Source organism: Dermochelys coriacea, chromosome 2 (assembly GCF_009764565.3).
Source record: "Dermochelys coriacea isolate rDerCor1 chromosome 2, rDerCor1.pri.v4, whole genome shotgun sequence".
NCBI classification, from domain to species: Eukaryota; Metazoa; Chordata; order Testudines; family Dermochelyidae; genus Dermochelys; species Dermochelys coriacea.
In genome coordinates this window covers 272,043,072-272,065,730 of record NC_050069.1, presented here as the reverse complement: position 1 = coordinate 272,065,730, position 22,659 = coordinate 272,043,072, and the positions used below count along the sequence as shown (strand labels likewise).

At 53.1% G+C, this 22,659-nt stretch overlaps 1 protein-coding gene across 4 annotated transcripts in view; it reads right to left on the bottom strand.

The window, feature by feature from the left end:
• AGAP3 (ArfGAP with GTPase domain, ankyrin repeat and PH domain 3) overlaps nucleotides 1–22,659 on the bottom strand; it is a 243,096-nt gene that overhangs the window by 157,835 nt on the left and 62,602 nt on the right. The window contains exon 1 of one of the 4 annotated variants that reach the window (XM_043509842.1): nucleotides 1,785–2,683. The exons of 2 other annotated variants lie outside the window; for them this stretch is intronic. In XM_043509842.1, coding sequence (XP_043365777.1) covers nucleotides 1,785–2,601 — 817 coding nt within the window. In that variant the 5' untranslated portion in view covers nucleotides 2,602–2,683. Of the gene's footprint in view, nucleotides 1–1,784; nucleotides 2,684–22,659 lie in introns of those variants that run through there. One more of the 4 variants, XM_043509841.1, reaches the window with a different exon arrangement.

Sequence of the window (22,659 nt, the reverse complement as noted above, 5' to 3'; positions counted from 1 at the left end):
GCAGTGCCTGACCCAGCCCTTCTGCCATCCCTTCGCTGCTCACCCAGCTCGGCATCTCTGGCCCACTCCCTCTTGTGAAGCTTCCCAGACCTAGAGCTGGCTCCTCTGGGGAGCCCAGGCTGTAGGGAATAGAAATGGCCCAAGGCCCCCTTGCTAGTCCCAGTCAGTCGCCTCCAGGAGAGAGCAGCTATGCTTTCACAATCACTCTGAGCCAAGAGCAGGATGGAAACCAGAGGAACCCTGGGTCTGAGCAGGCACCTGGTGAGCATGGTGCCCTGACCCACTGGGGACCCATCTGTGAGAGCAGCCCGACCCCCTGACTGCCCACTTGCCAGCATGCACCACCCTGCAGCCACTGTTCTCTGCCTAGCCCAGCGCCACCCCAGCCAGGGCATCCCTCCCACCCACCGCTCCAGGCTGGGCACACGCGAGGCTGCAGGCCACTGCCACCCTCACACAAACCCAGGTCAGAGCCACCTTGGGAAGGTTCCGCACTGGGGCTGCTCCGTGCCATGACCCCAGCTGGGCAGGTTCAGCACCAGGGCTGCTCCATGCCATGGCTCCAGCAAGCCAGAGGAGCCCTAGGCTCTGAGGAAGGAGCAGGCCCAAGGCAGCATGAGCTGTGGGACAGATGGCAAGTGGCAGCACCTGCTTCTGTCCACGCAGACCTTGTGGCCATACATTGCCAGAGCCCCACAAGCGACAAGTGGGAGTCACGGATTCCCCGGCCAGAAGGGACCCCTGTGACCGTCCAGTCTGACTCAAGTAGAACAGGCCAGGGAAAAGCAGGCCATGAAAACGGCCTCGTCCACCCATGCCCACGGCACTGCCCTGCCACAGCTCTGCCCAGCGGGGGCCTGGGAGTAAGCCAGCCGCCACCAGGAAGGGCGCCAGCGCAGACCCTGTCAGGGAGATGCCCAGCGCGGCTCCTGCACTGCTCAAGCGCACAGGGTTCAGGGAAGGAAGCTCTGAGACAGGCTGGCTGCGTCAGCCTCAGGCCCAGGCTGGGCACTACCCAGGAACCTCATTCACCATATGTGGCCAGACCTGCCAGAGCCCTCCAACTGGCGCATGAGCCAGAGACCCCCGCCGGGGGCCACCTTCTGGCCCGGTGCTCCATGCCCTTCGCCCCCTGCTCCCAGCCTCTGCCCCCCGCTCTCACCACAGCTACATGGCCCTGCCTGCTCCTGCTGAACCACTCGGGGTGGTGGGGCACCTCTCCCCGGAGAGCGCCCAGGGTACCAAACGAGCCGCTGTTCGTTCAGCACCTGTGACGACAGCACCGCAGACTTCCCTTGGAAAGTGGGATCCAGGTCCCCTCACCCATACAACACCCCTCTCCCGTGCTCACCCAGGGCTACAGGAACCAGCATTTCAGCCCCCGTGCAGAAAAGAGCCTAAATGTGTCACCCCCCAACAACTGTGACCAGGGCCTGAGGACCTCACTGGGGCAGGCTCTCACCGCCCCTCCCCCAGCCCCACAGGCAGGGGCCCTCACTGGAGCAAGCTCTTGCTGCCTGCCCCCAGCCCAGGGCCTGGGACAGGTTCTCACTGCCCTCCCCCATACCAACCCCACAGCCCAGGGCTCTCACCACCCCCGAGCCCCACAGCTCTCACTGGGACAGTTTCTCCCCTCCCCGGCCCCATGGCCCGGGGCTTTCACTGCCTCATCTCCCCCAACCCCACACTCTCACTGGGGCAGCTCTCTCCGGCTGCCCAGCCCACCTGCCCTTCCCAAGCAGCCTAAGCTCCTCCTCGCGGCACCGGAGCTGGGCGGCACTTACCCAACGCTCGCAGCGGGCTGCCCCCCACGGCCACACGGAGGGGCTTGGCGCCTCGGGGGGGCTCCTGGGGCGCGGCTCTGCCCCGGTCCCGCCTGCAGAAGCGGCTTGTGAGGAGTTTCCAGAGGCTGCCAGCCTGGCCGGGGCCTGAGCACGGCTTCACACCTGCTCGCCCCAGCTCCGGGTACAGCAGGTCCCGCTTGCTGGGGCAGGTGTGCAGGGAGCTGGCGTCACCCTCACTCTTGGTGCGGAGGCGCGGAGGGCGCAGAAGCCCCCCTGACTCCGAACGCCGCAGCTCCTGGCCCCGCCGCAGGCGGAAGCTGAAGCTCTTGCGCAGGGAGCTGAAGTTCCTCCTGGGGCCGGGGCTGCTGCGGCCACTGCCCCGGAAGATGTCCCAACGCCCGCTGCCCCACAGGGAGCTGCCCCGCAGGAAGCCCGAGGCCTCAGCAACGGGCGGCTGCCGCCCCGAGGGCAGGCAGGTCATGCTCGCTAGGCGCAGGCGCTGCGCCCCATCTGCCCCATGGGCCCCCCCTGGGGGCAGCAGGAGAGGCAGGCCCCTCTCCTCCCGCCGGCGGGGAGGCCGCAGCCTGAAGAAGTCCAGCAAGCCGCTGCGGGCTCTGGTGGGGGGCAGCAGGGCACCAGGGCCTAGACCATTGCCCACCGAGCACAGGCTCTTGGGCCGTCTCTTCTGCTGCTGGGCAGCCGTGAGGGCAGCCTGCACTGCCGGGTCGCCCTGCAGGTCCAGCGACTCGCACATGCTCACAGCTCTGCGGGGGCACGCAGCCCTGGGCCGGGAGCTCCACGGCCAGCCCTCAGCCATGGTCAGCTGCTGGACTCCACCTGCTCCATGCCCCAGAGGCGCCCCGGCCCAGCTAGGGCAGTGCGGACTGACAGCGCCCCGGCTCCGTGCACCTTCACTCTCAGCTCCTCCGCTCACACTGCGCCTGCATGCCCAGACCTGGCCCCCGGCTGGCGTGCCACAAACTCTGGTGCTGGATCCTGCCCTGGAACGGGAGCCAGGCCCTTGGGATGGGCCCCAGGCGCTGCGCATACAGAGCTCCCCTGGCCAGGGGCCATGGCCCTGCACCCACTCCAGCCGCTGCCAAGGGAGCAGAGGGCAGGAGGCCAGAGAGCGCTGGCCCGTGGACCGCGCCCGCCCCCTTCCCTCCCCTCAGCACCAGCTCAGCTCCCTGGCTGCCTCAGCGGTTCCTCCCCAGAGCCACAGGCCAGCCTGCCCTGAACCCAGGGAGGAGCAGGGCACAGAGCTGGCACACCCGCCCACAGGGGCTCCCGGCAGAGCTGCCAGCGCAGGGACCTGCAATCTGAACAGCTGCGTTTCCTCTCCCCCCACATGCTGGTCCTCCTTTACACTTGCTCTCCGGCGGCTTGGACCCAGGGGCACACCAGGGACTGCGAATGTGGCGGGGGGCCACGCTCATCCAGCTGGCCAAGGGAAGTGCTCTGCTGTTACCCCCCAGCTCCAGTCAGAGGCCAAGGGGAGTTCTCACAAGGGGGGGCATGAACCTCCATTTAAACAGTAGGGTGCAATGGCACTCCCCCCCAAGTATCCATGGCTAGGATCCCTGTCTCCTGCCCAGCCAGGTAACACAGTGCCCTCATCCACGCTCGGCGGTACTGTGAGGAGCCATGGGTGCTGGAGATGTGAGGGCAGGCGAGCCGGGGTAGGCATGAGTCAGTGACTGCAGCCTGGAGAAATCAGGCGCTGCAATCAGGCACTGGCCAGGAGCAGAGTCCTGCCTTGGCCACCCTCTCCCACAGACACCCAGAGTCCAGGGCCCAAAGGGACCCTTCAATCATCTCGTCTGAGCTCCTGCACCGACAGGGGAGGGAATCTCACTCACTTAGCCTGGTCTGAGCCAATAACTGGTGTTTAGCCAAGCACCTTCCAGCAGGTACCTGCCTGGCTCTGGAGACAGCCAAGTACAGAGACCCCATTGCTGCTCTGGGGGTTTGCTCCTCTCACGGGTTGATCCCTCATTTGGAAGTTTATGCCCAACTCCTCCCTGAATTAGCTGGGTTTTAACGTCCTGCTGTCGGTTCTGTCCGGTCTCTCTCAGCTACCTGCTCCCCAGCTGGTGTCCACAGGATGGTACCAATGCATGCTAACCGAGTCACCCCCCCAGGGGCTGAGTGGCTCTTCCCGCTGGGCCCCAGCCCTCAGATCATTTCTGGGGCTCTGTTCTGCACCCTCTCCCCTTATTCAGCACCTTCTTTGAAATGTGGGCCTAGCCCCGACACAGCGCTCCAGCACGGCTCTCCCAAGCCACGGGATCACACACTGTCAGGCTGGAAAGGACCTTGAGAGCTCACCAAGTCCAGCCCCCTGTGCTGAGGCAGGGCCGACTGTTACCGACACCCTTCTTTACAAGGGCTTGTCCAACCCATTCTCAGAAACCCCAAGCCATGGAGGATCCACAGCTCCCCCAGCCTCGTCCACGTGCTTATCAGTAATAACTCCCCTTTCTCACCCAGGGCTTTTCACCAGCAGATCTCCGAGCTTTCCACGTCTCTGTCCCCACGCCGCCACTGACTACAGCCTCATGCTGGCCCAGCTACACCCGTGTCGCCCTGGCTACACCCGCACATCAGCTCGGCCCCAACCCTGCCACACCCCCGCCCCATGTGGCCGGGCAGGGTCAGTATCCCCATGGCACCAATGAGGAACTGAGGCATGGCGGGACCAAGTGACTTGTCCCAGGTGACACAGGGAGTCTGGCAGAGCAAGGAATCGAGCCCTGGTCTCCCAAGCCGAGGCCAGGCTCTGACCGCTGCACTGTCCTCCCTCTCCTGCTCTATCCTTGGAGTTAGACAGGGTGTCCGAAGGGTGTCCTAAGATCGAACCTCAGTCTCTTTTCTCGCCAAGCCTCCAGTGCACACGGAGGACAACTGACCCCCGTCCTATGTGTAACGGCCTCAGTGTCTCTGCAGGCTGTTCTCAGCTCCCACTCAGCCTTCTGTTCATCAGACTAAATGCCCAGTCTTTTAACCTTCCTCAGAGTCAGGTTTTCCAATCTTTGTCAGGGAGTGTGGGGGTGTTCGGGCCCTGCACCCCCCTCTTCCTGCGATTCTCCGCGACTCTCAGCCATCCAGTAAAATGGAAGGTTTATTGGATGACAGAAACACAGCCCCAAACAGAGCTTGTTAGTACAGCCAGGACCTCTCAGACAGTTCCTTCTGGAGGGCAGGGAGCTTAGACCCCAGCCTTGGGGTTCCCTCCGTTTCCCCAGTCCACTCCCAACTCAAAACCCCCTCCAGCCAACTCACCCAGCCTCCCCCTCCTGGCTCAGGTTACTTGCTCAGGTATCATCCCTCCAGCGAAGCCACCCCCTGCCATCCCATCCCCAATGCAGACAGTCCCAGTAAAACTCCCCTGCAACGTTCCCAGGTCAATCCGCCCCACTCCCTGCTCCGTCACAACCTTCGACTGTTTGGTCACTCTCCTCTGGACTCCCTCCAGTTTGTCCACATCTTTCCTGAAGCGTGGCACCCAGAACTGGACACAGTATCCAGCTGGGGCCTCACCAGGGCTGAGCAGAGCGGGACAGTGACTTCCCATCTCGTACATACGACATGCCTGTTAATACGCCCCAGAATGACAGGAACCATTTTTACAGCTGCATCATGCTGGGTCATATTCCATTTGTGATCCACTAGAACCTCCGGTTCCTTTTCCGCCAGGCTACCGGCGAGCCACCGCCAAGCCAGCTGTTCCCGTTTGTGTTGGCTGCCTGAATGCGCAGAGGTACCAATCCCAGCCTGCTCCTGCACACACGTTCCTGGATCGTACTGGCCTTGTGGCCTCAGCGCGGCCCAGGGAGCTCCTCTTCAGCTGACTGCCCACTCTGACCCCTCCATCCTTCCCAGGCCCTGCCCCACGCAGTCGCCGGTGGCCTGCACTCCTGGCTCCTAGCAGTGGAACTCTGCCCTGGCCTCTGTCCCATTGTTTGAATGAGCCCAGCTCACCACGGGCCCTGGAGTGCCGCCCCGTGCTCACCACCAGGGCACCCCCTCCTTGGGAGCCCTGGGGGCACTAACGAACTGTTGGCGTCTGTCACGGAGTCCCCGGGCGATGCTCTGGAGCTGCTCCCTATGAAGCCAGGCAGGACTCTGGTGAAGTCTCCTCTCTGCGAGCAGCCTGTCTGCAGGGCAAAAAGCGCACACAGCTTCCACCTTTCTGGGTCTGACCTCGGAGCATTCAGCATCCTCTGCCCCTCTGTGCGCTTCCCACAGCGAGTCCGCCCAGGCAGCCAGAGCGTCCTGCCCCCCAACTCCGCAGTCACACATGACTCTCAGCCAGCCAGTAAAACAGAAGGTTTATTAGACAACAGGAACATGGTCTAAACCAGAGTTGTAGGTGCAGAGAACAGGACCCCTCAGCTGGGTCCATTTTGGGGGGCAGTGAGCCAGACAACCCCGTCTGCACTTCACTCCATGTCCCCAGCCAGCCCCAAACCGAAACTCTCTCCAGCCTTTTAGCTCTCACCTTGCAGGGGGGAAGGGCCAGGCCATCAGGTGCCAGGAAACAGGGTGTCGGCCATTCTCTGTGTCCAGACCCCTGCCCACACCTGCTCTCTAGGGCTCTGCAAGGATCACGCACCCTTATCCCACCACCTAGATACTTAAGAACTGCATAGGGGAAACTGAGGCACCCCCACAATATTCAGAGGAAACATTAAGAACAATCCCGCTTCGTCACAGTGTCACATGGGTGCTCCTGGGGCGCTGTGATGGCTGCCTGAGCGGTGCCTGCAGCATACGGCTGGCTGCCAGGGCAGGACCAGGCACGACACTCAGAGCTACATGTAGCAAGGTGAGAGGACATGGAGGGCAGGGAGGATGGCAGCACCTCCAGGGGCACACCTGCCCCTTCCTTCAGATTGTCTGAGCACCTCGTAGGGTCCTCGTGCCCAGCTGCGGCACAGAGCAATGGTTGCTTGCGCAGGGCCGGCTCTGCGGCAACATACAGCAATAAACATGCCAAGCTGTCCTGCAGGGGCCAGAGCACGGTGCCACCCTCAGGGCAGGCCACAAAGCACACACGGGCTGTGAGTTCTGTACAGTACGTAGATTCACCAACACTGTGAATTCCTCAGGCTCTGTAACAGCCTGACCATGGAGTCACAGACAGTCTTTGGGACACCCTGTCTCTCTCACCGTCGATGCAAGCCTGCCTTTGTGAGAGGTGCCTCTTGTACCAAAAATCACAGCAACATTCAGGTCATTCCCCAGCCCAAAGTGCCAGTCACCTCCCCAGATCAGCTGCACCTTAGATCTCCCCAACAGACAGCGCTTGTAACCAATCCCATAGTAAATGATCTGAAGATTTATTAACTAGGGTTAATTAATTAGGATTTATAATTAGGATTAATTAACCAGAATTAATTAGGATTTATTAACTAGTTATTTACAAGGTTAAAGCAGGGAAACACAAACACAAGTGAGTTACAACCTTAGGTTTCAAAAGGCAATAGGAGCATCTATAATAAGCAAGCTCTGTGTCCCCCCTTAGGGCTAACTCAGGTAAAACACTGGGGGTCTCTTGCTTATGCCTAGAAAACCTTGCCCTTGAGAGTCCAAGCTGCATAGTGATACAGTTCTTATTCCCTTCCCCCTTGCACTGTGAGCTGCACACTCAGCAAGTGGGAGGAATTCACAGACATGTCTCCTCTTTGTGAGGGCAAAAACGTCTCTTATCCTCTGCTGTCCCACAATCATCGGTCTGATGTCGATGGGCGATCTCTGTAGGCAGGACTGGACCCAGCATTTCACACTAACTCATGTCCTTTCCTGTCTGGGCATTTATACCAGTAGGGAGGCTCACAATGCAAAACTGCGTTACCAGTGAGATTAATGCAGGCAGCAATTTACATGCACTTAATAGAGTCTAAACACTAAGGGCATGTCTACACCTATAGCACTGCAGCTGTACAGGTACAACTGCAGCGCTGTAGAGCATCTGGTGAAGACGCTCTATGCTGATGAGAAACTGGTCCAACAACAGACATCACCCCCCACCCCCAGTCTCTCCTCGACCCTAGGAGCGACGAGGCTACAGCCACACTGCAGCCAAACAGCAAGCACAAGGCTACAGCTCTAACCCTGCTTTTCGCAATGTGAACACGCACTGACCTAGCTCCATGCCAGCTGTGTGTCAGTATCCATGTGAGGCACCTGGCCTGCCAGTGTCACAACACACACGCTGGATGTTGCTGCAGGGGCCACGGGACGGGGAGCGGAAGGGAGTCTCCGGGGAGCAGCTGAGAACAGGCTGAGGACACGGAGTTGAGGTCCAGCCTTCTCCATGGGGCTCCCCGATGTGGGGAGGTGAAAGCACTTTACTCAGCGAAGGAGGCCAAACTCTCTCACCCACAGGCATGCATAAGGGGGGGGGCAAGCAGGGGGCACACAACTCCTCTGGGGCCAGGACGGGAGAGCCAGCTCCACCAGTACTCGGTCCAGAGCCACAGTGGAGAGAGGCAGCTCCTTCAGCCACCAGGGTGGGGGGAAGGGGGGGGGGGATACAGCTCCTCCAGCCATGGGGGCCACAGAAAGTGCCCATTGTCATCAGAATAGTGGGGCCATTGCCCTCCACTTTTTGCAAGTTTTGGTTGCTCTCCTCTGGACTCTCGCCAGTTTGTCCACATCTTTTCTGAAGTGTGATGCCCAGAACTGGGGACAGGACTCCATCAGTGCGGAGTACAGCGGGATAATTACCAGGCCCCCACCCGTCCTCTTCCCCCCTTGAGGCCCTGGCCCCACATCCCCAGCCAGGCCAGGAGCTGGAGCCTGGCCGGGGAGTCGTGCAGCGGACTCTCCACCTGTCCAGGATGGGAGGGCTGAGAGCAGCCCCCTGCCCAGGGCAGGTGAAGGGTCCACGTGCCTTACAGCTACCTGGCCGCAAGGCTCTTATCATGGCAGGGCTGTGGTTCCCAGGCCCCATCCCCTGGCCAGAGCCAGGTCGGGGTAACAGCTGTGGGGATCCTGGGTCCCCCCACCTTCCCCCATCTATCCCCGGGTTGGGATACAGGTACATGGGCTGCTCTCAGTCCCTCCACCGAGGGCAGGTGGAGGGTTCGCAGCACCAGGCCTGCTCCAGCTTCTGGCTTGGGCAGGGACAAGGCCTTGGGCAGAAGGGATGGGGGCCCTGGCCCCCATTTTCGGGAACGTGCCCCTCCAAAAGCAGCCAAATTTGTATTCCCGTGCATGCCCCTGCTCTCCCCACATCTGGTTACAGTGACATGCCTGCAGTAGCCACCAGATGGCAGCAGAGCCATACGACGGCGAGCCGGCGCCACCCCACGGAGACCACGTAGCCCACTCCCGCCCCTCTGTCTGCAGGACGCGCCCGGACCTCGCTCCTGGGAGCAGGGCAAGTGTGTATCAGAACCGCAAATGGGGCAGAGAAGGGCAACCACCACGGGTGGGGGATGGAACAGCTTCCCTCTCCAGAGAAAGTGAATAGATCGGGGCTGCTCAGCCTGGAAAAGGGACAACTGAGGGAGGATAGGACAGAGGTCTATAAAATCACGGCTGGTGTGGAGAAAGTAAATAGGGAAGTGTTGTTTATCCTGTCATGTTTCAGAGTAGCAGCCGTGTTAGTCTGTATTCGCAAAAAGAAAAAGGAGTACTTGTGGCACCTTAGAGACTAACAAATTTATTTGAGCATAAGCTTTCGTGAGCTACAGCTCACAGTTTATGCTCAAATAAATTTGTTAGTCTCTAAGGTGCCACAAGTACTCCTTTTCTTTATCCTGTCACATAACACAAGAAGAAGCGGTCACCCAATGAAATTAACAGGCAGCAGGTTTAAAACAAACACAAGGAAGTATTTTTTCACGCAATGCACAGTCAGCCTATGGAACTCCTTGCCAGAGGATGTTGTGAAGACCTAGACTACAGCAGGGTTCAAAAAAGAACTAGATAAGTTCCTGGAGGATACGTCCATCACTGGCTATTAGCCAGAGTGGTTAGGGATGCAACTCCATGCTCCGGGTGTCCCTAGCCTCAGTTTGTCAGAAGCTGGGAATGGGCGACAGGGGATGGATCACTTGGTGATTCCCTGTTCTGTTCATTCCCCCTGGGGCACCTGGCGTCGGCCACTATCAGAGGACAGGATACTGGGCTAGATGGACCTTTGGTCAGACCCAGTATGGCCGTTCTTATGTAATGGGGCTACCCCTACCCCACCTATTGGACCAGGATCCCTGCCTGAGAGGCAGTGTTATGAGACCATGGTAGGGATGACTGCAGAGTGAAGTTGTCTTTCTACAAGCCTCCTTGTTACAATGACCCACGCATGTGCAGATGACTGCCCCCACACTCCAGCACCTGCCCCCAACCATCTTCCCCCGCCCCCACACAAGGCAGCCTGCCCCAAGGTACCTGCTTGTGCTCCAGCACTTATCCACACTCCAGTGCCTACCACATGGCCTATGACTAGAGCACCCAGTACCAATAATAAAGGGTAAAGCAGATCCCAGGGTGTCACCAACACCCCAAACCCTACAACAAGTGGCAGTGATGCTCAAAGAAGGAGTAAAAGTGGAATGTGTCTGTGTGGTACAGGAGGAAGTCCCGAGTGCCGGCAGCAGGAGAGCAGCACCGTCAGACAGCTGAGTGAGGTAAGGATTGTACAGAGCCCAGAAACCTGACCGTCACCAGCAAGCGCCAGCACTGCCCAGGGAGGCCAGCTTCAGTCTCATACAGACAAAGGACTTGGCAGGTCTGAACACAGAACGTGAAAGCCCCGGCCTTTCCCCCACCCTGCTGCTATCTGTTCAAGGGCCTTTCCCCTACATCAGCACTTGACTGCACCACGCTGCACAGACCAGATGTCAGCAGATGTGGGTGTGTTTCATACATAAGGCCACAAGGGATCACAACAATCCTCTAGTTTGACCTGTGTGCAAGAGGCCAGAGGACCCCCCCCCCCAAGGGATTCCACATCCCAGCCCCACACATCTGGCTGAGCTCTGCAGTGGGTCTGCTCCAGAGAGACTCCCAGGCTGGATTTCCAGACTCTGAGCGAGGAAGAATCCACATCAGTTGTTCCAAAGCAGCAATCTGCACCTTACTTGTAGCCTGACTTCGGGCAGCTTCAGCATCCAGCCACAGGATCTCACTCAGCCTTTTCCTCCTAGATTAAAGAGCCAGCAACTATCAGAAGTCTCTTCCCCACGTATGTACGTGTAGACGGGGATCGAGACATGCCTGAGTCTTCACTTAGTTAACTAAACAGACCGAGCTCCTGCAGGCTGTCTCAAAGGCATCGCTCCCACAGCTCTTTCCTAAACCCTTTCCAATTGGTCAGTTTCTTTTTCGAAGTGTGAACCCCAGAACTGGACACAGCATCCATCAATGGTCTCACAAACGCTGTATACAAGGCAGCCATATCTCCTCCCTAGTCCTCCTGGATATTCTCCAGCTTATATAGCCAGGAGCAACGTTGGCCCTTATAGAGAGACAGCTTTTCCTGGGCCAGCTTCTGCTGGTGAAAGAGACAAGCTTCCAAGCTATACAGTGCCCTTCCTCAGGGCTGGGGAAGGCATGGAGCGTGTTACAGTTAAAAACACAAGGGGAACAAAAAGAAAAGGAGGACTTGTGGCACCTTAGAGACTAACAAATTTATTTGAACATAAGCTTTCGTGAGCTACAGCTCACTTCATCGGATGCATTTGGTGGAAAATACAGAGGGGAGATTTATATACACACACAGAGAACATGAAACAATGGGTTTTATCATACACACTGTAAGGAGAGTGATCACTTAAGATGAGCCATCACAAGCAGCAGGGGTGGGAGGGAGGAAAACCTTTCATGGTGACAAGCAAGGTAGGCTAATTCCAGCAGTTAACAAGAACATCTCAGGAACACTGGGGGGTGGGGTGGGGGGGAGAAATAACATAAGGAAATAGTTTTACTTTGTGTAATGACTCATCCATTCCCAGTCTATATTCAAGCCTAAGTTAATTGTATCCCAGTTTGCAAATTAATTCCAATTCAGCAGTCTCTCCTTGGAGTCTGTTTTTGAAGTTTTTTTGTTGAAGGATAGCCATCCTCAGGTCTGTAATCGAGTGACCGGAGAGATTGAAGTGTTCTCCGACTGGTTTTTGGATGTTATAATTCTTGACTTCTGATTTGTGTCCATTCATTCTTTTACGTAGAGACTGTCCAGTTTGACCAATGTACATGGCAGAGGGGCATTGCTGGCACATGATGGCATATATCACATTGGTAGATGCGCAGGTGAACGAGCCTCTGATAGTGTGGCTGATGTGATTAGGCCCTATGATGGTATCCCCTGAATAGATATGTGGACAGAGTTGGCAACGGGCTTTGTTGCAAGGATAGGTTCCTGGGTTAGTGGTTCTGTTGTGTGGTTGCTGGTGAGTATTTGCTTCAGATTGGGGGGCTGTCTGTAAGCAAGGAATGGCCTGTCTCCCAAGATCTGTGAGAGTGATGGGTCGTCCTTCAGGATAGGTTGTAGATCCTTGATGATGCATTGGAGAGGTTTTAGCTGGGGGCTGAAGGTGATGGCTAGTGGCGTCCTGTTATTTTCTTTGTTGGGCCTGTCCTGGAGTAGGTGACTTCTGGGTACTCTTCTGGCTCTGTCAATTTGTTTCTTCACTTCAGCAGGTGGGTATTGTAGTTGTAAGAATGCTTGATAGAGATCTTGTAGATGTTTTTCTCTGTCTGAGGGGTTGGAGCAAATGCGGTTGTATCATAGAGCTTGGCTGTAGACAATGGATCGTGTGGTGTGATCTGGGTGAAAGCTGGAGGCATGTAGGTAGGAATAGCGGTCAGAAGGTTTCCGATATGGGGTGGTGGTTATGTGATCATCACTTATTAGCACTGTAGTGTCCAGGAAGTGGGTCTCTTGTGTGGACCGGTCCAGGCTGAGGTTGACGATGGGATGGAAATTGTTGAAATCATGGTGGAATTCCTCAAGGGCTTCTTTTCCATGGGTCCAGGTCATGAAGATGTCATCAATGTAGCGCAAGTAGAGTAGGGGCATTAGGGGACAAGAGCTGAGGAAGCGTTGTTTTAAGTCAGCCATAAAGATGTTGGCATGCTGTGGGGGTCCATCGCAGTGCCGCTGAAATGTGAAATAGTTATGGGTCAGGACAAAGTCACAAAGTTCTGCCACCAGGTTAGCCGTGACATTATCGGGGATACTGTTCCTGACGGCTTGTAGCCCATCTTTGTGTGGAGTGTTGGTGTAGAGGCTTCTACATCCATAGTGGCCAGGAGGGTGTTTTTAGGAAGATCACCGATGGATTGTAGTTTCCTCAGGAAGTCAGTGGTGTCTCAGATAGCTGGGGATGCTGGTAGCATAGGGCCTGAGGAGGGAGTCTCCATAGCCAGACAATCCTGCCGTCAGGGTGCCAATGCCTGAGATGATGGGGCATCCAGGATTTCCAGGTTTATGGATCTTGGGTAGCAGATAGAATACCCCAGGTCGGGGTTCCAGGGGTGTGTCTGTGCGGATTTGTTCTTGTGCTTTTCCAGGGAGTTTCTTGAGCAAATGGTGTAGTTTCTTTTGGTAACTCTCAGTGGGATCAGAGGGTAATGGTTGTAGAAAGTGGTGTTGGAGAGCTGCCTAGTAGCCTCTTGTTCATATTCCGACCTATTCATGATGACAACAGCACCTCCTTTTAGCTAGGTGAGGTGACCCATTAACACCTCTTCAGTCATCGGACAAAAAGCGGGCTAGTGGGTTACAGATTGTTGTAGTGAGCCATAAATCCAATGTCTGTTCAGTCCGTGATTTTTTGCTGTCTAGCAGAGCAATGAATTGACACTCCCCGGCTTGTCTGTTGAAAGAGTTGTGCTGGTTTCCTTTGAGGATGAGGGCTGATAAGACAGATATCAAGTGATTGCACTGAGAGACATGTTCACCACTGGTGATGGGATGTTTTTGTCTTTTATTCTTTTCCTGTGTGAGATCATTCGAGTGCACAGTGATTGTCTGGTTTCACGCACATAGCGGTTATTGGGGCATTTAGTGTACTGGATGAGGTACACAACATGTTGTGATACGCGTGTGTAAGACCCGTGGACCTTGAAAGGTTGGGGGAAGGAAGGGGAGGTCAGGGTGTTGTTCATTGTAACAGTGGAGATATGTCTGGAGGTTTTCCATCTGTTCTTCTGGCCGGGGTCTGGTGCCACTTTGAGTTGGTGTGTCCTGGTCTGTGGAGAGCTTACTTCCGATGATAAGCTTGGTGAGGTTGGGGGGTTGTTTGAAGGCCAGAAGAGGGGGTTCAGGAAATTAATAGGCAGCAGGTTTAAAACAAATAAAAGGAAATATTTTTTCACACAACGCACAGTCAATCTGTGGAACTCCTTACCAGAGGAGATTGTGAAGGCCAAGACTATAACAGGGTTCAAAAAATAACTAGATAATTTCATGGAGGATAGGTCCATCAATGGCTATTAGCCAGGATGGGCAGGGATGGTGTCCCTAGCCTCTGCTTGCTAGAAGCTGAGAATGGGCAACAGGGGATAGATCACTTGATGATTACCTCTTCTGCTCACTCCCTCTGGGGCAACTGGCATTGGCCACTCTCGGGAAGATAGGATACTGGGCTAGATGGACCTTTGGTCTGACCCTGTCCGGCCATTCTTATGTTTTAATTTTCAACATGCACCACCAGCCTTCCAGACATTGTGTGGCCTGTGCATAATATTTGACGCAGTCCTCTCTAGAGTCACACATCCAGGCCATGGCTAAGTCTGACCTCTCCTTACTACATGACATCTCTAAGCTCAGCATTTCTTCTCCAGCCACAAAGCTGAATTTGTCCAAAGCAAATGTACTCAATGCTCTTTTTGCCTCTGTCTTCACAAAAAAGGTCAGCTCCCAGACTACTGCACTAGGCAGCAAAGCATGGGAAGGAGGTGACCAGCACTTGGTAGAGAAAGAAGTGGTTTGGGACTATTTAGAGAAGGTGGACGACTGGAAAAAGGCTAATGTAGTGCCCATCTTTAAAAAAGGGAAGAAGGACTTGCAAGAACCTCTTTCCAATGGACACTAAAAACCTCCTCCAGGCATTTACTTTAGGATATACTGATCTTCATTTCTGTTCTCCATTTCCAAGACTCTGCTCCATAAAGGAGGACAGACATGAAGCCAATATTAAAAATTCACATTTTTGTGTCATAGAATTGTAAGACTGGAAGGGACCTTGAGAGGTCAACTAGTCATAGAATCATAGAATATCAGGGTTGAAAGGGACCTCAGGAGGTCATCTAGTCCAACCCCCTGCTCAAAGCAGGACCAAGTCCCAGTTAAATCATCCCAGCCAGGGCTTTGTCAAGCCTGACCTTAAAAACTTCTAAAGAAGGAGATTCCACCACCTCCCTAGGTAACGCATTCCAGTGTTTCACCACCCTCCGATGGAAAACGTTTTTCCTAACATCCAACCTAAACCTCCCCCACTGCAACTTGAGACCATTACTCCTTGTTCTATCATCTGCTACCACTGAGAATAGTCTAGATCCATCCTCTTTGGAACCCCCTTTCACGTAGTTGAAAGCAGCTATCAAATCCCCCCTCATTCTTCTCTTCTGCAGACTAAACAATTCCAGTTCCCTCAGCCTCTCCTCATAAGTCATGTGTTCCAGTCCCCTCACCATTTTTGTTGCCCTCCGCTGGACTCTCTCCAATTTTTCCACATCCTTCTTGTAGTGTGGGGCCCAACACTGGACACAGTACTCCAGATGAGATCTCACCAATGTCAAATAGAGGGGAACGATCACGTCCCTCGATCTGCTGCCAATGCCCCTACTTATACAGCCCAAAATGCCATTGGCCTTCTTGGCAACACGGGCACACTGTTGACTCATATCCAGCTTCTCGTCCACTGTAATCCCTAGGTCCTTTTCTGCAAAACTCCTGCCCAGCCATTCGGTCCCTAGTCTGTAGCGGTGCATGGGATTCTTCCTTCCTAAGTGCAGGACTCTGCACTTGTCCTTGTTGAACCTCATCAGATTTCTTTTGGTCCAATCCTCTAATTTTTCTAGGGCCCTCTGTATCCTATTCCTACCCTCCAGCGTATCCACCTCTCCTCCCAGTTTAGTGTCATCTGCAAATTTGCTGAGGGTGCAATCCACACCATCCTCCAGATCATTAATGAAGATATTGAGCAAAACTGGCCCAAGGACTGACCCTTGGGCACTCCACTTGATACCGGCTGCCAACTAGACATGGAGCCATTGATCACTACCCGTTGAGCCCGACAATCTAGCCAGCTTTCTCTCCACCTTCTAGTCCATTCATCCAGCCCATACTTCTTTAACTTGCTGGCAAGAATACTGTGGGAGACTATGTCAAAAGCTTTGCTAAAGTCAAGGAACAACATGTCCACTGCTTTCCCCTCATCCACAGAGCCAGTTATCTCCTCATAGAAGGCAATTAGATCAGTCAGGCATGACTTGCCCTTGGTGAATCCATGCTGACTGTCCCTGATCACTTACCTGTCCTCTAAGTGCTTCAGAATTGATTCCTTGAGAACCTGCTTCTTGATTTTTCCAGGGACTGAGGTGAGGCTGACTGGCCTGTAGTTCCCAGGATCCTTCTCCTTCCCTTTTAAAAAATGGGCACTACATTAGCCTTTTTCCAGTCATCCGGGACCTCCCCCAATCGCCATCAGTTTTCAAAGATAATGGCCAATGGCTCTGCAATCACATCCGCCAACTCCTTTAGCACTCTCGGATACAGCGCATCCGGCCCCATGGACTTGTGCTCATCCACCTTTTCTAAATAGTCCTGAACCACTTCTTTCTCCACAGAGGACTGGTCACCTCCTCCCCATGATGTGCTGCCCAGTGCAGCAGTCTCGGAGCTGACCTTGTTCGTGAAGACAGAGGCAAAAAAAGCATTGAGTACATTAGCTTTTTCCACATCCTCTGTCACTAGGTTGCCTCCCTCATTCAGTAAGGGGACCACACTTTCCTTGACTTTCTTCTTGTTGCTAACATACCTGAAGAAACCCTTCTTGTTATTCTTAACATCTCTTGCTAGCTGCAACTCCAGGTGTGATTTAGCCTTCCTGATTTCACTCCTGCATGCCCGAGCAATATTTTTATACTCTTCCCTGGTCATTTATCTAATCTTCCACCTCTTGTAAGCTTCTTTTTTGTGTTTTAGATCAGCGAGGATTTCCACTGTTAAGCCAAGCTGGTCGCCTGCCATATTTGCTATTCTTTCTACACATCGGGATGGTTTGTCCCTGTAACCTCAATAAGGATTCTTTAAAATACAGCCAGCTCTCCTGGACTCCTTTCCCCCTCATGTTGTTCTCCCAGGGGATCCTGCCCATCAGTTCCCTGAGGGAGTCAAAGTCTGCTTTTCTGAAGTCCAGGGTCCATATTCTGCTGCTCTTCTTTCTTCCCTGTATCAGGATCCTGAACTCTGTCATCTCATGGTCACTACCTCCCAGGTTCCCATCCACTTATGCTTCCCCTATTAATTCTTCCCGGTTTGTGAGCAGCAGGTCAAGAAGAGCTCTGCCTCTAGTTGGTTCCTCCAGCACTTGCACCAGGAAATTGTCCCCTACCCTTTCCAAAAACTTCCTGGATTGTCTGTGCACTGCTGTATTGCTCTCCCAGCAGATATCAGGGTGATTGAAGTCTCCCATAAGAACCAGGGCCTGCGATCTAGTAACTTCTGCTGGTTGCCGGAAGAAAGCCTCGTCCACCTTATCCCCCTGGTCCGGTGGCCTACAGCAGACTCCCACAACAACATCACCCTTGTTGCTCACACTTCTAAACTTAAACCAGAGATACTCCGGTTTTCTGCAGTTTCATATCAGAGCTCTGAGCAGGCATACATCTCTCTTACATACAATGCAACTCCCCCACTTTTTCTACCCTGCCTGTCCTTCCTCAACAGTTTATATCCATCCATGACACTACTCCAGTCATCAGAGTAGCAGCCGTGTTAGTCCGTATTCGCAAAAAGAAAAGGAGTACAGATTGGGGGACTGTCTGTAAGCAAGGACTGGCCTGTCTCCCAAGATCTGTGAGAGTGATGGGTCGTCCTTCAGGATAGGTTGTAGATCCTTGATGATGCATTGGAGAGGTTTTAGCTGGGGGCTGAAGGTGATGGCTAGTGGCGTCCTGTTATTTTCTTTGTTGGGCCTGTCCTGGAGTAGGTGACTTCTGGGTACTCTTCTGGCTCTGTCAATTTGTTTCTTCACTTCAGCAGGTGGGTATTGTAGTTGTAGGAATGCATGATAGAGATCTTGTAGGTGTTTGTCTCTGTCTGAGGGGTTGGAGCAAATGCGGTTATATCGTAGCGCTTGGCTGTAGACAATGGATCATGTGGTATGATCTGGATGGATTTGTTCTTGTGCTTTTTCAGGGAGTTTCTTGAGCAAATGCTGTAGTTTCTTCTGGTAACTCTCAGTGGGATCAGAGGGTAATGGCTTGTAGAAAGTGGTGTTGGAGAGCTGCCTAGTCGCCTCTTGTTCATACTCTGACCTATTCATGATGATGACAGCACCTCCTTTGTCAGCCTTTTTGATTATGATGTCAGAGTTGTTTCTGAAGCTGTGGATGGCATTGTGTTCTGCATGGCTGAGATTATGGGGCAAGTGATGCTGCTTTTCCACAATTTCAGCTCGTGCACGTCAGCGGAAGCAGTCTATGTAGAAGTCCAGGCTGCTGTTTCGACCTTCAGGAGGAGTCCACCCAGAATCCTTCTTTCTGTAGTGTTGGTAGGAAGATCTCTGTGGGTTAATATGTTGGTCAGAGGTGTGTTGGAAATATTCCTTGAGTCGGAGACATCGAAAATAGGATTCCAGGTCACCACAGAACTGCATCATGTTTGTGGGGGTGGAGGGGCAAAAGGAGAGGCCCCGAGATAGGACAGATTCTTCTGCTGGGCTAAGAGTATAGTTGGATAGATTAACAATATTGCTGGGTGGGTTACGGGAACCACTGTTGTGGCCCCTTGTGGCATGTAGTAGTTTAGATAGCTTAGTGTCCTTTTTCTTTTGTAGAGAAGCAAAGTGTGTGTTGTAAATGGCTTGTCTAGTTTTTGTAAAGTCCAGCCACGAGGAAGTTTGTGTGGAAGGTTGGTTCTTTATGAGAGTATCCAGTTTTGAGAGCTCATTCTTAATCTTTCCCTGTTTGCTGTAGAGGATGTTGATCAGGTGGTTCCGCAGTTTCTTTGAGAGTGTGTGGCACAAGCTGTCAGCATAGTCTGTGTGGTATGTAGATTGTAGTGGATTTTTTACCTTCAGTCCTTTTGGTATGATATCCATCTGTTTGCATTTGGAGAGGAAGATGATGTCTAAACTACAGCATTTGCTCAAGAAACTCCCTGAAAAAGCACAAGAACAAATCCACACAGACATACCCCTAGAACCTCGACCTGGGGTATTGTATCTGCTACCCAAGATCCATAAACCTGGAAATCCTGGATGCCCCATCATCTCAGGCATTGGCACCCTGACGGCAGGATTGTCTGGCTATGGAGACTCCCTCCTCAGGCCCTACGTTACCAGCACTCCCAGCTATCTTCGAGACACCACTGACTTCCTGAGGAAACTACAGTCCATTGGTGATCTTCCTAAAAACACCATCCTAGCCACTATGGATGTAGAAGCCTCTACACCGACATTCCACACAAAGATGGACTACAAGCCGTCAGGAACAGTATCCCCGATAATGTCACGGCTAACCTGGTGGCTGAACTTTGTGACTTTGTCCTCACCCATAACTATTTCACATTTGGTGACAATGTATACCTTCAAATCAGCGGCACTGCGATGGGTACCTGCATGGCCCCACAGTATGCCAACATTTTTATGGCTGACTTAGAACAACGCTTCCTCAGCTCTCGTCCCCTAATGCCCCTACTCTACTTGCGCTACATTGATGACATCATCATCATCTGGACCCATAGAAAAGAAGCCCTTCCTTGAGGGATTCCACCATGATTTCAAAAATTTCCATCTCACCATCAACCTCAGCCTGGACCAGTCCACACAAGAGACCCACTTCCTGGACACTACGGTGCTAATAAGCGATGGTCACATAACCACCACCCCATATCGGAAACCTACTGACTGCTATTCCTACCTACATGCCTCCAGCTTTCATCCAGATCACACCACATGATCCATTGTCTACAGCCAAGCTCTACGATATAACCGCATTTGCTCCAACCCCTCAGACAGAGACAAACACCTACAAGATCTCTATCATGCATTCCTACAACTACAATACCCACCTGCTGAAGTGAAGAAACAGATTGACAGAGCCAGAAGAGTACCCAGAAGTCACCTACTACAGGACAGGCCCAACAAAGAAAACAACAGAACGCCACTAGCCATCACCTTCAGCCCCCAACTAAAACCTCTCCAACGCATCATCAAGGATCTACAACCTATCCTGAAGGACGAGCCATCGCTCTCTCAGATCTTGGGAGACAGACCAGTCCTTGCTTACAGACAGCCCCCCAATCTGAAGCAAATACTCACCAGCAACCACACACCACACAACAGAACCACCAACCCAGGAACCTATCCTTGCAACAAAGCCCGTTGCCAACTCTGTCCACATATCTATTCAGGGGACACCATCATAGGGCCTAATCACATCAGCCACACTATCAGAGGCTTGTTCACCTGCACATCTACAAATGTGATATATGCCATCATGTGCCAGCAATGCCCCTCTGCCATGTACATTGGTCAAACTGGACAGTCTCTACGTAAAAGAATAAATGGACACAAATCAGACGTCAAGAATTATAACATTCAAAAACCAGTTGGAGAACACTTCAATCTCTCCGGTCACTCGATTACAGACCTGAGGGTGGCTATCCTTCAACAAAAAAACTTCAAAAAACAGACTCCAACGAGAAACTGCAAATTAATTCCAATTCAGCAAACTGGATACTATTAACTTCGGCTTGAATAGAGACTGGGAATGGATGAGTCATTACACAAAGTAAAACTATTTCCCCGTGTTATTTCTCCCCCCCACCCCACCCCCCACTGTTCCTCAGATGTTCTTGTTAACTGCTGGAATTAGCCTACCTTGCTTGTCACCATGAAAGGTTTTCCTCCCTCCCACCCCTGCTGCTTGTGATGGCTCATCTTAAGTGATCACTCTCCTTACAGTGTATATGATAAACCCATTGTTTCATGTTCTCTGTGTGTGTATATCAATCTCCCCTCTGTTTTTTCCACCAAATGTATCCGATGAAGTGAGCTGTAGCTCACAAAAGCTTATGCTCAAATAAATTTGTTAGTCTCTAAGGTGCCACAAGTCCTCCTTTTCTTTTTACTCCAGTCATGTGAGTTATCCCACCAAGTCTCTGTTGTTCTTAACGCATCATAATTCCTTTACTGTGCCAGGACTTCCAGTTTTCCCTGCTTGTTTCCCAGGCTTCTTGCATTTGTGTATAGGCACTTGAGAGAACTTGCTGTTTGTCCTGCCTTCTTAGTATGAGGCAGGAACCCTCCCCTTTCGCGCGCTCCTGCTCATGCTTCCTCCCAGTATCCCACGTCCCCACTTATCTCAGGGCTTTTGTCTCCTTCCCCCCAGTGAACCTAGTTTAAAGCCCTCCTCACTAGGTTAGCCAGCCTGCTTGCGAAGATGCTTTTCCCTCTCTTCGTTAGGTGGAGCCCGTCTCTGCCTAGCACTCCTCCTTCTTGGAACACACCCCCTGGTCAAAGAATCCAAAGCCTTCTCTCCGATACCACCTGCGTAGCCATTCGTTGACTTCCACAATTCGACCGTCTCTACCTGGGCCTTTTCCTTCCATGGGGAGGATGGACGAGACCAGTCCCCTGCACTCATGGCAGGACTAAGTATTATCTGACCATCCCTGTCTAACCTGCTCTTAAAAATCTCCAATAAGGGAGATTCCACAACCTCCCTAGGCAATTTATTTTACTGCTTAACCACCCTGAAAGTTAGAGAGTTTTTCAGCCAGTGCCAATCAAGTTACTTTTCCAAATCTTTTCAGGTTTACGAAAGTTGTTTGCTGCTTTTGATATTTGTTGCTCAATGTCTAGCATGGTGTTGCTATCATTGCACATCACATGCCCTGGATTAGTAAAATAACTGATTTCTTCTAGTGTTTCATCACCCCCTCTGATGGTTACTTTGGGGACATTGATGGCCATCTGTTAAACCCTTCTCTTACTCCAGCTGTCACAGCAAACCATTGGCTGATGCTGTTACCATCCCTGACTGCAAATTCGGCAATGTCATATAGATTCTGGATTATTCTAATTACTTTTACTGGTATCCCATTGCATGCCAATTTTCCAAAGTCCATCTCTATGTAGGCTGCCCAAAGCTGTCTGGACATCTATAAAGCTCATCACGAGAGAGGCTGGCCACTCCACTCTATGAGAAGAACTGCAGGGCCAACCTGTAATCTCAATGAGTTAAAACCTGCTTGTTCCTCCCTAAAATGAAGCTCCCCCGTAGATCAAACAGAATCTTGTCCTTTCCTTCATCACAACTTTTAGCCCTGGCCCAACTAGATATTTCAAAACGACCTGTGCCTTCACTTCACCATGTTCCCAGCCTGCACCCCTCCCCACTCAGATGCTGTCTGCAAGATCCCCTCTACCCATCAGGAGCTCCCTGGTAAAATCTGGGCAGCCACTCACTCCCTTGTTCTCCATCAAACTCAGCTCGGACATTCTACCTCCAAGGGGCAGGGGGGCAGCCGACGAGCTAAGACTGTCCTCCCTGATCTGCCTGCCTTTCCCTATCCCTTCACTCCCACTAACTCCCCATTCCTGCTATTCCTTCACTCCACCTGCCCAAGATCAAACACCCAGACCCCCATCACCGTGTCAGTAACTTGTGCCCCTCACCGCCCCAC